This window comes from Amblyomma mixtum, chromosome 6 (genome assembly GCF_055824585.1).
Source record: "Amblyomma mixtum isolate Tamu chromosome 6, ASM5582458v1, whole genome shotgun sequence".
Lineage (NCBI taxonomy): Eukaryota > Metazoa > Arthropoda > Arachnida > Ixodida > Ixodidae > Amblyomma > Amblyomma mixtum.
Window position 1 is genome coordinate 27,561,326 of NC_143017.1, and position 18,205 is coordinate 27,579,530.

At 43.8% G+C, this 18,205-nt stretch overlaps 1 protein-coding gene across 1 annotated transcript in view; it reads right to left on the minus strand.

The window, feature by feature from the left end:
* LOC149338466 (cell adhesion molecule Dscam1-like) overlaps positions 1-18,205 on the minus strand; it is a 418,614-nt gene that overhangs the window by 355,920 nt on the left and 44,489 nt on the right. Inside the window, exon 2 of the mRNA XM_089547709.1 lies at positions 5,952-6,122. Coding sequence (XP_089403835.1) covers positions 5,952-5,986 — 35 coding nt within the window. The 5' untranslated portion in view covers positions 5,987-6,122. The remainder of the gene's footprint in view (positions 1-5,951; positions 6,123-18,205) is intronic.

The following is an 18,205-nucleotide window of genomic DNA, read 5'->3' on the forward strand; positions in this document are numbered from 1 at the left end:
TCCTAGTTGAAATCAAGAGGAAGAAGTGGGCTTGGGCAGGACATGTAATGCGAAGGCAAGGTAACCGCTGGTCCTTAAGGGTAACGGAGTGGATTCCAAGAGAAGGCAAACGTAGCAGGGTGCGGCAGAAAATTAGGTGGGCGGATGAGATTAAGAAATTTGCGGGAATATGGTGGACGCGGCTGGCTAAGGACAGGGTTAATTGGAGAGACACGGGAGAGGCATTTGCCCTGCAGTGGGTGTAGTCATGCTGATGATTATTATGATGACAATGATGAAACATTCAATTTATTCTTCTTTCTGGGTTTATTAACCTATGCCGGGCAGCGAAACTCTCAAAAACTTCGCGAATGAAATGAAATGCAATACTAAGGAACATTCTTCGATCCGTGGCCTATAACATGGACATAGACGTTTTATCTAACTGTAATTTATTTTTGTTTTTAGAACTGCCTTTTTTTGATGCGCTCTGCTATCATAAAGTTAGTTGTGCTTGCTTTTGGGAAAGTGAATATTTGGTTCCTTTCATTCGTGTTCGTTCTTTTCTACATCACCCTCGTCCTACGGCCCCCCGCTGCTGCAGTCATTATGGACTCTGCAATTGTAATTTTTATATACCCAAAATTTTTAATTCTCTGCCTGATTCTATCTTCTGAGTTTCTTCGCTGTTATAAAGCATTCCTTAAAAACTCTTGTGTCGGTGACTTTTTTCTTGTTTACTTTTGGTATTAAGCTTATTTTTGTTTGCTTGTTTTGTCACACCTGTTTTGCAAAGCTTACGTGAGGGGCACTTTTACGTTCTAAAGTGCGCGAGGCGAAAGCCTTTCCACGCCGATTTGACTGCCTCTGTTGCTGATTACTAATTACTAATTAATGACTTATTACTAATAATTAGTAAATAATGACATATCACTAATAACTGGTAATTAATTACTGCTTGCTAATTAATGGTTGCGGCATACTATGCAACGATGAATCCGGTGATTTTTGGCTACGGCGCATTACAGCACTGATGACGTCATAAGTTGACTGACAGCTATAGTGTGACAGTTATCGCGGACAGACGGACGGGCAACGATGAACAATTCAATGCTTTTGCCTTAATATCATCGTAATTCACCGACTGCCGGGCACTGCCCTACAAGCCTTTATGGCTTCGGAACACCTGCTTTAAAAATGCAAACATGTTTTCTGGAAAATAAAGGCGTTTAATATTATTATTATTATTATTATTATTAAAAGACGCATTTGTGGCTGAGAAAACTGAACTTAAAACTTTTACCACCACTCGCTTAACACTCGTGAAGTCTATACACTGATAAGGACTAGTTTCCGTTGTTTCGAAGTGAATGGCGCTGTAGCATAGCCTCTGAGATCCACCCAAAATTTGGTGCCAACGCACGCACTTTACTCGGGAATCCGGTCGGTGATGACGACACCGGCATTTGGTTTTTTATTGTTTTCAAGCTTATAAGAGCTCTGTTTCCGGCAAGAGTGGGCTTTTTGTCGTTAGAATACGGTAGTATATCAATACAGGCCATCTTGAATTTCTCTCCAGCGTTCCTTAGAGCTGTATTTTTATTCACGAATCAAAGAGACTTGCATTTCTTGGCATGAGCATAAACAAACTCAGTGCAACCTCGTTAGCTAGACCGCCATTAATTTGAAAAACCGGATGATTCAGAAACCAGTGGTGCAGTGAAACACACGTAGTACTCTACAGCCGGAAATTCTCGTTAATTTGGCGGAAGTTGGGTGCCCTTCTGATAGTCCGGACAGGTGGGGGAGCTCGCGTGTTCGCAGGAAGCCGTAGTTGGGGTGATAATGATGAATCGTTAGTGACACAGAAGTCTGACACGAGTAATTCTAGTGTTTAACCGAAATGCAAAGCCTTCGTACTCATCGCTGTGATCATCAGTCGAAAAGGTACCACGGCATGATGCTTTCTGTTGCACTGCGCTTTCGTAGAGCGCGTCTCGCGAACGTGCTATCAAGGTTCGTCTGCTATCCTAGAGTCTCTAGTTGTTCTAAGCACGTCGTATCCTTCTGCTAAGGGAGCTTTTTTTCAATTTACGGAGGGGTATTGATGCCCATAGCATCTTACTTGGCGAAACTGTTAAACAGAGGTATTTCCACAATAATTTCTCGCACAAAGCAATCAAGGGTTACAGATTTTTTTCTTGAAGGTTTAATGGTTTGTGTATGTAGGACACTTGGCAATGTTTTATTTTAGGCAACTCCGATCATTCGGCGGTCAGCTCGGACAGCTAGTCGGTGAAATCCGCATTAACGGGCTTTACAGTTGCCCATGTACGAACACTCATTAACGACATGTATGTCATAAGAGGACATAGAAGTCAAAACCTATTATTCGAGAACATTAGAAGCGCACATAAATATGAATGCAGTCTCATGCGAGTTAACTTCGAGTTAGGTACAGGAAAAACCAGAGCGCGAAATTTCGATGCTAGCTGCGTAGTTTTGTATTTAAGAAGTCGGCGATGCGCCCGTGGAAAGTAAGATGGCGTCCGTGCCGCAAAGGAGACAGACAAATTTAAGAAGACAGTTATCAAAATCCTTAACGTACGCTAATATTAAGCGCTAATTAACACGAAACGTCCACGCAAACAACACCTGCTCAAAAGCCCGAAAATAATGAAGTTTTCAGCGCAGAAATTTTGCAATGGGGCCTACTGAAGCCATGTTATCAGCGTATAAGAACGCATATACGGCCCGTACTGGAGTACAGCAGCAAAATGCAAAGTATTTCCCAAAACATTCTTGTCCATAAGGATTAAAGAATGCAAAACATTGTCCTGCAGTTCACCTACTATCAGTACTCGCGCCACGACAGCGTAACCACTCTGTGGAGCCCAGCGCGCATACCAACTCTGTTAGGCTGCCGACGGGCGGCATCCAGGAAATTTTTTTCTTACCTGCCACAACCATGCAAAGTTAGCAGAAAAATGATTACCTCAAACCATGCGTTTTGCATTAGGCCGATTGCTTCAAAGTCCGGTACACTTAGTCTTTTCTACTGGCCATAGAGACAAGGATGCATTTCCGCATGACGTTGTGGAGACCACTTCCGTGGACGCATTCACCGATAAGAAAGAAATGTAATTTCAGAGAAAGGAAGTTCACGTTTATTTGTGTTGTTTTTTATGCGTGATCGAGCATTGTTTGAAATTTTCATTGGTGCTTTTTTGCTGCGCTTCAGTGTTTGCTTCTTTTTTTCTTACGCATTACACATTCCATCCTGTACTTTGCATGCACTGGTCAGTTTTAAGGCAAATACGTAAATAAATAAATGAAAAGCTGTCTAAGTAAAGATTTTTTCGGCGGCGCCTACGCTAGGAAATATCCAACAGTTGTCTTCACTAGGAATAGGTGTAGTGTAGAAAAAAAATTAGAGTGGACATTACGCTCCGCCTTAAGAATAGGACGCGATAGAGTTAGTGAGTTAGTGCCAATAATTTCTTAACTTTACATTGGCATATCCGTAGAAGTCCTGAGACCAATCCTTCCGCAATGATGCTGTGGTTAAGGGTTGCGCAACTCAATCGATCGATCGATCGATTGATCAATCAATCAATCAATCAATCAATCAATCAATCAATCATTTTTATTCAAGACAATAATACTAACCTGTTGTTTTGGGGGACGTGACAAAAGGCAGAAAAGTGCCTGACGAGGTCACGCCACCCTGTGGCAAGCAGCGGTTTGACACTCATGTACAGTTTACAACAGTGTTAGGTCTTTTCATAGTAATATCTAAGATGAAACTGTAGCCCACACCCCCTTATTATATTGTTTTACATATCATTTTAGATGGCAAGTGCTGCCCCCGGCGGGTGATGTGCGACCAAAGTTGCTCATCCGGAGCAACCCCTCGCGATTAATCATTATTTTAACTGCCACCTGCCAAGATGGTTAGTCTGCTCACAATCCGATGGGTAGGTTGTGATGACCTCACAAGGTCACGTGACAGGTTGCCAACCTAAGCTGCTTCTCCAGGGCGACTGCTTAAACTGACGCCACCCTATTTACCACTTGCAACGCCGACGCCGGATTTTCTGCGTAACGGGGCATTTAATGCTATCGCATTAAAAAAAAACATTATTTCGAACTCCACCTTTCGGTTCTCTTGAAACATATAGAAAGGGTAAACCTCCCCTGAGGTGAAATACCAAAACCTTCAAGCACGGCAAGCTTCAGCTTTCGAAAGACTCAAAACGTGTACATAGGGAAACAGAGAGCGAAAAAGGGGACAGTCTACAGGGGGCAGACAAAAGCTCTAGCAACGGAAGATTTATAGCAGGGCTCGCAATAAATACCGAAATAAACATTCACATAACAAAGACAAAGATCATTCCTTTTGTCACTTAATTACGGTCGATATTAGTTTGCAAGATATTCAGTCCCTTTTCTTGTGAAAGCCATCGGCGGAGGGTCACCACATCAAGCGCCTTCTTTTCAATGAGGTATGGCTCGTATAGCACCCTCGTGTGCTTATAATTGCATCTCCGCAGAGTACTGCAGCTTCAAAGGTGTGGAGTGCAGTGACATTCCCACACCTGCTTGACCAGGATGCTGCTGTATCCCACGTCGATAGTAGTGGCGTGTTCTCTTAGGCGGTCAGAAATTGACTACCTTGCAGACTAATGACGACAAAAACTGACAAAAGGACTTATCCTTGCTCTTCCTTTCTTTGTTGCGTGAATAATTCTTCCGGTATTATTGCGAGCACTGCCATAAATCTTCAGTTGTTAGCCAGCGCCTGTGTGTGCCTTCTGAGGTCCCTGTTCATTTTTTTTTTTCACGCGCTCATTCGCTATCTAGAATCTTGTACTAACTGCGCTTGCTACTTTCCTTAATCCACTGAAAAATTGGAGGGCACTCTTGAGCTCCTCCACCTTAGGGTATAACGGGATAGCTTTGATGGGTTAACGCCCATATGTGCAGAATTGGTCGTTCTCTACTCAACATTCATAGATCCTTGGGAGTCCGCATTCCACTCTTAGCGCAGAGGTTCAGTGATTAAGCGATTCGCCACTGCCCTGCGATGGCAGATGCTATCTTGTGCGACCAAGGTTGCTGTTCCCGGACAACTTGTCACGAGAAATTATAAATTTAACTGCCACCTGCCACGGTGGGCAGTTTTCTTACAATCCGGTGGGCAGGTTGTCATTACGGTACAAGGCCACGTGGCACTGGTCACAGACTTGCCTGTTAGGTTGCTTCGCTGGGGATTTTTCGTCGATTTTTCTCTCACGGTCAACGACACCGACGACGGCGACGCAGAAGTTTCTGACACACAAGCTCCTTAGCGCTATTGAGTTAAAACTGATCCACACTGAGGGCACACAACACGCAGTCAGTATTTAATCCTAAGACCCTCAAACAATTCACAGAGGAAAAAAGCATCTTGCTACTGAAGACAACAGCGAACAAGCTAGCACTATATTTCAATTGATGACAGAGACGAGGGTATGCTGATTAATGGCCTTTGATGCCGGGGATGAAGGCAGGGTTGGCTGAACGTAACTGAACCTCACCACTTCGTCCAATCTTTCAGAGTATATCCATGAGTATTATGGATGCCGCCACATAAAAGGATCGCGTCGCGGCGCTGAATCCACCGTGGCTGAACTCCTTCTCTCGCAGACCAATCGCCGCAGCATGCTGTAAGACGTCGGAGTAGGCTTTGTTCTTGAAACAGTCGTTGAAGAAAACCGCGGTTGACCGATTGGAACTTCGTGACAGTCATTTGAAAACTGGTCGAAATCTTTAGATTGCGTTTAATTTATTGCGCGTAATTTGGAACATGCACCATTTGATTCGTTCAATTAATCGACTAGGAGGATATTAGATTTGCTACTCGAAAGTGTCTAACATTTACACGCTCATAGCTTGCTACCGGCTCAGCAAGGTGCCAGCATGAGACACACCGTGGGGGAGAAGCCGGTCCTGGCTGCGTCCGCATGTCGTCGGCGCCGCACGGCGGCCAGGGGCGCCCGTGTCAGCCGAGAGGCCGGAGGCGGCGGCGCGGCCCACCGCCCGACGACGCCCAGCCGGACGCCATCGGGGCCCCCACGGGGGCGACGAGGCCCCAGCAGCACCTGCACGTAAGGAACAGCACGAGTGCATGAGGAGGGGCCCTTACGAAAGCGCAATCCTTTGTTCCTTGCGGTTACGTAACCGCGAATCAACTCTCAAAACTGAAATCAGCGCATACTCAGCCTGGTGAATGCTCTTTCACCATGGTGTCGAGTGACTTCCGCATTACGCACAAAGAAGGTCCTATTATGATTTTTCAGCGATGTATAGTCTCCGAGGGAAAACTCCTATCAGCCTAATAACTATATACAAGGCTTTGGGGGAATCAGTAGTTACACATGCGATCATGCTATACGGTACATACATGTTCCCGCCATAAGAAGCTAGCTATCAGTCGCGTATTTAAAAGTATCGTGAACAGTATAACCTATGGGAGAGAATTGGAAGACAGACAAAAAGAGCACAGTATTTCAGAAATAGTGCCATTACAGGAGCTTTTCAACTATACAGTGCTGACACGCTATTATTATTAAAATGCTTTTAAAGAATAGGTAGAAAAAGATACAACACTACGAAAAATAAAAAAAAAATGTTAGACCTCGGGTGCTCACAAACTGTGTGCAGAATACCAGACAGTATCCAGACAGAATACCAGACAGTGCAGAATACCAGACAGGATCGTGTTCTTTATATTTTAAGGAACTTGCTGAAACACAGTGTGACATAAAATTACGATGTAAAATAATGAAAAAAAGTAAGTGGGGTTGCACTTCATTCAGTAACATATGAGTTCTAGTTTTTTCTTTATTTGCTGCGTAAAACTCGGTGCTTTTCATTTTGTGTTACAGTTACTTTCTTAGAAATTGTATCGTTTTATGAATGTATTATGCTTCATATCCTCTTCAAAAGATTGTGCACGTGCTGGCTGGTCTACTAACAAGCACTATGTGCTTAGATGACCGAAGACTTTTTGTGTAAAATTTGTAACATTGATTTTATTCCGTTCATGGATATGGGGCTTACGTCCCCTCGTGAAAAACCATGTAAGTGCAAGCCTTACACGTGAATATCACGTCAGCCTACTTCACTCTATTTTTTAATCATCATCTGGTTACCATCTTCAGTGATCCGTAAAAAGGACCTCTTTTTCTTCCTCGCCAATCAACTGTGGCATGTTCTGCAACCAGTTGCTGGCAATGCGCATACGCAAGAGACTAGGATATGTTGGAGTATACAGGAGGCGTTTCCTGCGTATTACGCCGGCAGTTAGTTACCGGTGGTGTTTCCTGTGAAAGTTACCGCTTTTCTCTGTTTCTTCAACAGCTCTGAGCAGCCAATTTCAGCGTGGCATGCTGCATAGAATTTAGTAAAGATCTCGGAAGCAAATAAGTGCCCGATTCTCGAAAGTTAACCCCAATGAGAATTTCGGAACCCGCATGATAAAGACTTCCCATTTGAAAGCATGAAAATTTGAAGAAAAGCGAGAATTGAAACCGGTATTCGCACTGCGTGACGCCGTATGACGTTACTGCAACATTTAAAGATTACTGTCAACAGACATGACAGAGTCCTTAAAAGTTACAACGGCTGACAGAATTCCAAACATCTTGCGGTGTTCGGAATAGAAGATAGTCGGATAGGTGAATGAGATTTAACGTCTCAAAGCGACTTAGGCTACTAGGGACGCCGTGTAGAGGACTCCTGATAATTTTGACTATATGGAGTTAATTAATTTTCATTGACATCGCATAGCACACGGTCCTCTAGCATTTGCCTGCATTGAAATGCGACCTCAGCTGCCAGGACAGAACCCCGCATCTTCCGGGTCAACAGCCGAGCACCATAGCCACTGAGCCACCGTGGCTCAGCGTACTGGGAATCGCCCAGATAACCTCCCTGCCTTTCCGCTTATATTTCTCTCTCTCTCTCTCGCTCTTCAACCGAGCGTCTAAGGTTCGTCCAAGGTGAGGCCTTGTCTCGAATGAAGTTTCAATTGAAACGGATTCCCCTCGGATCAAAGTTCAATAGATGAGTGGCTCCTTGTATGCATGGCGAGGTCACGTGCTGGGGCCACATTATCATCTTAATCCCCTATAGCTAAGAATTGAAACTGACACTCAGCATTGTAATCTGGCGTTCCCTTTACCTCTAAGTTTTCTTTAGTATCGTTTTCCGCGGTCATCAGCTGTGAGTGGCACGCCAGGGTTTTGCTATCCTCTTTGAACAGAAATATACAACCTATAAAAGTTATCTGTCTCCTCTCCATAACCGCTGCTTAACATCTGTGGTCCTGGATTAAGCAGCGGACACAATGCAAGTGCCGAATTTAGCTTGCTGTTGTGAAAACTGCGGTGCACGCTTTGGTGTACAGCACTCTTCGATATGGGATTAAAGTTTTTAATTTTTGCCCAACCTAATGGCAAAACTGGGTTTATTCATTTGTTTAGAAGACACTGAAAAAATGCCTGACGGTTTCACATTGCTAAGCACAAAATACTGTGCGAATGCACAGTTCTTTGTAGGCGGACACAACAGCCACGTGCCTGAATGTGTGACGTAGTAGGTGTCCACTAATTAAAGTAGCCAGTCATGAGCGCCGTCAACTTTTCGACCGTCAATCGTAATTTGCCCATTGTACGCTGGCGACCTGTGCTCCCGCGCCGCGTTTCTGCCGACGTATTAAAGAAGGACACCTGTCCTCTTTTAACATTCACAGATATATCCGCTCATTAGCGGGACTCCCACCGTCAGTACCCATCTCCTCTCAAGGGGCTAGAAAAAGCGAGCGAAAGAATACCGCTTAGACTCCATGCTAACACTCTGTTGGGCCCGGCAGTACTCAAACATTTCGATCCTTCCTTCTCTGGCCTCTGCTCTTTCTGTGGCGAGGTGGCTGACAACTTCCACATGGTCTGGGCATGCCAGCAAAACCCTTCTCTTCCACCCCTAACCCATTCCCCTACTGAAGTGCACTGGGAGGCGGCCCTGCTCGGCTGCCTGGACCTAACGGCCCAACAAGCCCTGGTTCAGCGAGCTCGTGTGGCGGTCCAGACCATGGGGTCCCTGAAAAAGGGACTCCACCTAGTATTGTATGGGGAGCGGCCCATTAGAGGCTGCTTACCTGTCAACCTCTCTGCGAGTATTCTTAAATACTTTTCATCATCGTAATCGTTTCTGCAGCATCGTTTCTCTATTGCAACATGATGCAACGAGCGCTACGCGTCTATTTGTTTTAAAGATTCGACATTACAGCGTAGATATGTATGTCAACAAGCCTTGTAAGCAAAAAAGCCAGAAGTGCTGTTGTGTCGTGGCTAGCACATTGCGGGTCGTCCAACGCCAACAAAAAAATAAGCATTTTTAGTGAATACATATATATATGGGGGGGCACTTAAGACTACTTACGTGCTTTGAAGGCGAAAACAATAATCTTTAGTTTTTTATTTTTTGATTACTTCCTAATGATGCGCTATCGTCATTAGCAGACAGTCGTAAGGCAACGTATACGCTAGCACCATCTTTATTCACCAACAAGCAGCGGGATTTTGTGGCCTAGACGGGAGGCAAGGCTGAGAACATCACCAAGAGGGAGTTGCCACTCCGGTTTCAAGTTGGTGATATGAGCAGTCATTTGGGAGAAATGAGATTTTGGCGAAACAACTGATTATTCTAGTTGTCCATAAGCTGTGCAGCCCAAACAGAAAAAAAAACATATCAAGAGGTTCATCAACATATTGCACTCCGGTGAGGTATCGAATAGTATGAGAATTCAAATTAATTCGCTTGCCACATAGCGCTAAAAAGACACGGACACAAGGGAGACACACAGGACGGGCGCTAACTTACAACTGAAGTTTATTGCATGTAACTAGGCAATATAACAGAGAAGAGGAGATAAAAAGATATGAAATAAGGAAGCACTCAAACAGCGTTATCGTCAAACAGGATTTACAGATTAGCAGACATGAAGAGCATTTCCTTGTCAGATAGAAACACTGAATTCAGTGAGGTGAGTCGGGGAAGTCAGAAAAGAGTGAAAACCATGTCGTGCAAGAGTGAAAGTTATTGAAATGCCTCCTAAGACCAGGATATATATGTTATGTTCTGCAAGCGACAGCAGTTATGGATACCAGTCTATACATATATTAGTGCTATCACCACTGTTATGTAGAATTCGGAAGTTTCCAGCCATTTTGCAGTTATTGATAACGTAAGTATTTATTCAATATATAGTATTTATCTATGGCGTTTATTCAATATAACTCTTTCCCTGCTGTTGAGATTAGACGGAAAAAAGAGCTGCGGTCCTGACGGCATTCCGAACTGCATTTTAGGCGCTATGAAGAACCAGTCTATCAGTACCTTTATCTTACATATTCTAAATCAATTCAAGATAGTTACCTCTCAGCTGAATAGAAAGTAGCAAAAATTGTTTCTATTTTTAAGACAGGTGACACAACAGTACCATCTAATTACAAGCCAATTTCTCTGACATATACTTGTTCCAAAATTCTTGAGCACATAATATTCAAATTTCTCCAAGAGCATGCTGAGACCAAATACATTATCCATCCCAACCCGCACGGCTGTAGGGCAGGTTTGTCCACTGTCACACAACTAGTAGAACTCTTTTGCGACTTAGCTCAGGGCTTTAAAGACCAAAGTCAAACATATATAGTTTTTCTCTACTATTCGAAGGCCTTCGACCGTTTGTCACCCGTCAAATGACTTTTTAAGCTGAATCATATATGTGGCGATGGACCCATTCTTAAATGGACAGCCGTCGTTTTGTCACAACGGCAACCATTCGTGCAATATAAAGACAGCGCTTCAAATATTGTAATGGTTGTCCCCGAAGTACAACAGGGAACAGTACTAACACCTTTTTTATTTCTTTTGTTCATTAACGACTTAGCAAACCATGTGGATGTAAACATATGTGTGTTCGCAGATGATTGCGTGCTCTACCAGCAAGTAGATAAACCAGAAGATCAAACAAGGCTAAACGTGGCTCTCAACAACGTTGGGCAGTGGTGTAATAGCTGGCAAACGGTCATTAACCTAAAAAAAAAACAGTCGCGATGTCCGTGACAAAAAAGAAGAGGCGTAACTACCCTTATGATATTCGTAGCGTCGCTCTCGAAATTGTAACGGAAAAGGAATACCTAGGGGTTGTTATCTCTCAAGACCTTGAACCAAAGACACACATACATAACATAAGCAAAAAAGCAATGAGCAGGCTTCGCTGTCTTAAACGCTTTACATTTTCCTACTTCCGAAACCAAGCTGTTGGCGTACAAAGCTCTTATCCGATTAATATTACGCGTAGAATACGCGAACGCCGTTTGGTATCCGTACGCACAAAATCATACAGTTATGCTCGAGTTAGTGCAACGCAAAGCGGTTCGTTTTATCTATAATATTACCAGCGCACAGACTCTCCCACAGAACTTCTTATTCCAACAATCCTGGCCACGCTAACAAGCCGCGCAACCTTACACAGACTGAAGTTTTTATGCTCGCTAACTTATTCATACGTCACTTTCAACCATTTTAGGGGAACACACCATAAGCACGAATTTACTCTTGAAGAGTACACTTGTACCAACATTGTATACTACTTTTCTTTTTTCCCGCGGGCTATACGCGAATGGAACTGTCTAGATAAGTTGGTTACTTCACAGCCTTCAGTGGAAAAGTGTGTACAATTTGCCAGGATAGCTGTGCTAGCAGCTACCCAAAATTCATTGCCTTGTTTCGTATCAGGCCTTCGATTTTGCTTGTGTAAGGCTGAAGGAGATCTTCCTTTCCATTTATATATTTATTTATTTATTCGCTCTGAACATCTCGAGAAAAAACAGCGCTTGCAGACAAAGGACCAGAACAAGAAGGACGCACAACTGCTTTCTCAAGATGAATCCCAACCAACTCGCCCAGCAACACACCTTGCTCTGAACATATGCATGATTTCGTGAAACTCCTGTACATCAATCCACTCCTCTAATAAATAAATAAATAAATAAATAAATAAATAAATAAATAAATAAATAAATAAATAAATAAATAAATAAATAAATAAATAAATAAATAAATAAATAAATAAATAAATAAATAAATAAATAAATAAATAAATAAATCAATAAATAAATAAATAAATATTGTGTCCAAAAAGGAGTTTTTAAATTGCGCAGGGCTTCAAGATAGTGTTAGATACAGCGCGGGCAGAATAAGAGTTTGGATGAGACAGCAGCGCTTTCACACCCGTCTAAATTTCCGGAGCCCTTCACTACGGCGTCTCTCATAGCCTGAGTCGCTTTGGGACGTTAAACCCCATAAAGCAAACTAAACCAAACCTATATCTTCGGCGAATGTGCGAAATCTTGTGGAACTGGATTGTGGTCTGCTGGACCAGTTAGAAATACTTAGTGGAAGCACGTATTAAAAATTTCCGCTTGCCTGAAATCATCTTGTATAATTGTATTATTGGACACCAGAGGTGGGATCCTAATGCGATCTTTTTTGGTATTTTTTACCTCCTTCTATTCCTGTTTCGGATTAACTGCGATATTTTCTGCTAAAGACGATAAATATAGGTGGTTAACACATTTAAGTCGGGCCTCAAAAGATTACCCCAATAACTTTAGTCTTGTAAGTAAGGATGGGCTCTGCTTTACTATATTTCTTATATATTTCGGCTTTTGTTATAATAGATTTATGCAATTTCTTTCTTATCAAAACTATGTCAGCTTGTAGCTTCCCTGGCACAGTCTTAGGAGGAACAAAAGCTGCAGCCAAAAAGAGAAGCTTACCCTTAAATTTTATTCAGCAGCTTTCTACTTCACGTGTTTCGCTGTAATAGCCTGCAATAGGCAGGCTGGTCAATATTATGATGAGAAAAATATTATCTCATTATATACGGGACCACGGCTGATCGTCAGGCACTAATATACGGCGGGATTTCGTCTCGCTCACTTGTATTGATTACACGGCCCATGATGCGAAGTGGAACGCATTTGGGCACGCGGGGTGAAAGCACGAAGTGAAATAATGACGAATGTGTTTGCCAGAGCCGGAGTGTGCTTTGTAAGCAACTCTGAGCCCGAAGCCAAATGTATGGCTTATGTGAGATTATGCCTTCCAAGGCTAACGTGAATGATACGCTAACGATACATTATAAACAGCTACCTGTGGCAAAAAAAAAAACAACAAAATATCAAGCGTGCCGTGAAGATAGTACTTCGGCCTTGTTGCTCGCAAACAAACTCTATTTGATGACGGCGTCTACCGGGATTTTCCTGTGCTGTTCTTTTTTTTCTCTTTGCGTTCTATTCACTCACATGGTTACCTGCTTTTTTTTGGACCCTGCAGCCACTGCGCGTAAAGAAAACGACGCCCGGCTGTATGGAGATGTGAGTACGCGGCGTTCATTCCTTCCTCGCATGGAGTAGAGTGCGCCAAATACGCGGCACGGCGCTGAGAGTTCACCTCGGAGAGCTTAGCGTTAACGCCGCGAGAGTGCTTATCTATTAAGAGATAACTACGCACTTGGCACTGTACCGTGCCATTTGCCATTTGTACGGCGAGTATGATTCATTTAGAAGAAACATCATCATCATCATAATCATCTCGGCCAGCCCCCATACGTGCACTGCTTGAAAAAGGCATCTGCTATTGATCTCCGATGGATCCTGCATTCCGCCAACTGCGCGCACCTTACCTCCGCAAACTTCCTATTCTCATCGGCTAACCTGATTCCCTACTATCCACAGCAACGTTCACCTTCTCTCCGAAGCCAGTCTTAAGGAACCACAGGTTATTTATTCTGCGTCTGCGTCTTAGATGCTCTGCCCCATGTGCCTTTCTTTTTCTTGAATACATCAAGAACATCACTAACTATATGTTCTTTCCCTTAACTCATTCAGGTCCCTTCCTGTATCGTAACGTTACTTTTGTGATTTTTATTTCAATAACTCATCGCCTTTTCCTCATTTAACTTCGCCTTTTCTTTTTTTTTTTTGAGCTTTCTGCATCTTATATGCCTCCTGACAACAATAAGGAATATTGGTAAGCTGTTATCCACGACCTAAGAGAACCTGCGAAATGCACTCCATTCTTTTTCTCCTAGCTATTTTACTCTCTTGGTGCGGATCTGCAGTCCTTACTTTTTCCAGATAGGCGTACGTGGTCTTTTACCTCGCTGCCCTACCTTAAAAAGTTATCGCAGTCAATTAGTTTACAGTGAAGCGAAATTTATGCAATATCAACGTGTGTGTACAAGAAATCGCTTTATCAAATTAAAGTGGGGATGTGGCGAAGTCACGAAGATCTGTTGACGCAGTGAAGTGTATTACATTATTCATGCTGTATTTCCTGGCCATGTTCGCTTTTCTGATGTAATGTTTTTAGTCTTCACTTCTTTTTGCTCACTCTGTTTCTTGGTGTATGCCTTGCTATAGTGTGTATCCGCGTTTTTTTCTTTAATTTGATTTGCCTGATGCCGCTGCGGTCTTATCTGTAAATAATGTTGCAGTAGTTGGGGCGATAAATAAATCTCTTTGCTCTGAAAACAGCACGTAGTTCTGGTTTTCAACACGCTGGCGAAAATCTGCGCTCTTCGGCAAATATCTTTCTCACGACTGCTCTATTCTCGATTATTGATGGCCGGCGACGGCATTCAGTGAAAATTTTTCTAAATAATGGTTGACTAGATCAAAACCGTTTCCTGTTCCCCAGGTTGAGTAATTACAGATGATGCAGGACCGAATCGCATTCATTCAGTGGACAAAGATCGGGAGTGAATTTTCTGCACACATGTCCCGAACAAGCGTTAAGGTATTCAATCGTGGAGCGTGATATGCTGGGCTCACTCAGGATTTTTAGAGGCCCGTACGATGTCACTGGACGTTAAAGAACCCCAGGTAGTTGAAATTTCCGGAGCCCTTCACTACGGCGTCCCTCATAGCCTGACTCGCTCTGGGACGCTAAACCGTCATAATCCATAAACCAAAGCATTCAGGATTTTTTTCTTGGAGTGAAACACGATGAGGAAGAAGTAGAGATAGCTTACAAAAAATATTTTTGGCAAGCAAGTCGCTTCGCAACAGAAAATCTTGCTTATCTGTTTTCCAAAAACGAGAAGCATTACGAACGCTTCTATGGAGACGGCAGGTAAACATGTTTTGCTTTAGGGCGTAAATAACCTCCCAGTTTTTGAGAGCCCTGTCTCAAGAGGGCCATTGTGTGGCCCGTATGAACAGTCAAGCCTCCCGGATTGCCAAAATTACGGTAAACAAAAACAAAGAGGTGTTTACATTCTGGCATACACGTGCACCCTGCTAGGCTACATTAAAAAAAAAAAATCTGAGGTAGCGGTATAAATAAGCAAGGAGACATTTGTTCTTTCTTTCACCTCGCCGACAGACGTGAAGGTGGGCGGCAGCGTGTTTTGCTTACAGCCTCCCTCAGTTCGCTCCCGTGTGCAACGAAGCGTACCGGAGAAAGGGGCTCCCCACGGCGCGATAAAAGCAGCGCCTCGCAGGACGGCGGGCGGCGCCGCGTAGTCCGTGGCTGCTGCGCCGGCGGGCAATGGTGCGTTTCCGAATGTAAAGGCCCGCGCTTCGGTGCCGGGTCTCTGCCCGGGCACTGCGCTCTCTGCCGCCTGCGGGCTGCAGCCGCCGACTTTTAATGCCCGCACTGCCTCCGGGGCACGGTGCTCCGAGGCCACACTCGACGAGAGGGGAACGGCGCCTCCCCAGCCATTCCGGCGGGATAAGACGTCGGAGGCGTCTTAAGGAGGGCCGTGATTACGCTCTAACAGGAACACAGGAGAGCTGGCCACAATACGCGCGAAAGAGTGCTGAACGTGTTTTACCGTTGAAGATAACGTTTTGTATAGTATGTATAGAAATGAGACGAGTGGCTCAATGCCTGCCCGGAGAAGAGAACAGCAACTTAGAGAATACAAACAAACTACAGTGCTCGTTTTGTAGTGACGTACTGGTTTGGTTTATGGGGTTTAACGTCCCAAAGCGACTAAGGCTATGAGAAACGCCGCGGTGAAGGGCTGCGGACATTTCGACCACCTGGGGTTCTTTAACGTGCACTGACATCGCACAGTACACGGGCCTCTAGAATTTCGCCTCCATAGAAATTCAACCGCTGCAGCCGGGATCGAACCTGCGTCTTTCGGGTCAGCAGCCGAGCACCATAACCACTGAGCCACCGCGGCGGCCATTTTGTATAGTATGTATAGCAATGGGACGAGTGGCTCAATGTCTGCCCAGAGAAGAGAACGGCAACTTCGAGAATACAGACAAACTCTAACGCTCGTTTTGTAGTGAAGTACTACGCAGCCAGGTAGGTATTCAAGACGACGAAAAAAAATCCGTAGTTCACGAACGACACGTTAAGGCGGACATTTCAGGAGTAGAAAAGTTTGTACGAATTAGACGCACGCAGTACAGGACACGAAACGAGCGCATCCTTCTCAGGAATTGTGTAGTGTAATTAGCAGCAACATTTTCATGCCTCAAAAACTAGTCCAACATTATGTTCTATGCACTTAGGAGGCCATTGAAGCAAAAAATAATAAACGTTCAACCCCTGAAACAAGTACAGTTGTTGAAAGAAAAAAAAGAGAAGGTAGCAAATAAGTTGTTGAAGGAAAGAGGCAAGGTAAGAAATAGGGCTAAGCCTTTCGTCCCCTTCCTGTGCCGAAGTGCCAGTAACGATTCCTACCCCCGCCACCTCCTCAGTCCCGATAGGAGAGCTTGCTGCGCGGTCTAAGTAGGGAATAGTCTCTTTTTACCCTCTGGGGGACCTAAAAAAAATTTCGTGGCGACATTCTGCGAACCTGATCTCGTCTACCTCGAATTAAGTCCTGCGCAGAGTGATGTAGCGCTAGAAGAGCCCTCGATGGCTTCGGGCCCTGCAGGTCGAACATTAAGAGATCATAAATTAACAGCCATAATAATGCTAACCTACTGTGACATCTTAGTCGACACAGAAAATCAGTAAACTGAGAGCAAGCAGCAAATGTTGTTTCCTGGTCGAAGGTTTTGGCGTTCACAGGTCGTTTTTAAGAGCCTTGACTCTTACTACTTACGTTTGCCCAGGACGCGTCTCTCTGCAATGAAGGTCAAATAGACCAAAACAGTAACCCCGTGCCCACAATATATCACATAGAGGGCACGCAGCCCCTGAATTGCTACCCAGACTTTCGATCCCCTATATATGTGCCAGTGCAGCAGTCATCGAGGTTGGACCCCCTCCCCCACCCGGCACCACTATTTGCATAATATTTAGTGGCCAATTTTTTAATAAGGATGTTCGAAGTGGTGTTAATTGACTTGACATGTTGTTGAGCATAAAATTACGAATTGAAATGAAGCCCAAAGTAAGTGTGGGACTCACAATGACGACCTATCCGCCCCCAAATCGTGCATTCTGGTGACCTTCAGACGGCCATTACGGCCGAACCGTTTGTCGGAGGGGGTTCCGGATGGGTCAAACGATTTGTCGTGTTGTGATGCATACGTTCAAAAATTTATTAACGGGCACAACGAGGAAATACACCGGATATAGCGAAGGTGGCTGTATATCTTTCTTTCTTTTTTTCTTTCTTTTTATTTGTTGCTTAGACATTTGCCTAAGAAGGGGCTGAGGCTAAAGGCACAATGTTGCCTGACAGGGCCTCAGCCCCGTACTACATGACAAAAAAAAAGATACAAATTACAAAAGTCCGGCGGGCCGGTACAAAATAGTATTGTTGATAAGGAAGAAGAAAAAAAAATCAAAGAAAAGTAGGCACAAAAGTAAGCGTTATGCAGAGCAAAATACATACGGAAGAAAATACATACACAGGAAAATACTCACACACTCAGCAAAAAAAGACAAAAGCGCTTGACAAAAATTTGCACCATAAATGTACGATGCGTATATAAATAATAAATAATAAACAAAGACCAAGACATACATGAAACACTACATCAAATAACAAAGTTCTACTTAAGGCTTATTCTAGCCTACTCAAAAACAAGGCATTATGGACATATAAGCCCAAACAAGAGTACAGAGATGCGAACACAGAATCAGTAACTGTGAAGAAAAAAAATGGACTACAACATGCTTGAATGAGAAATTTTAG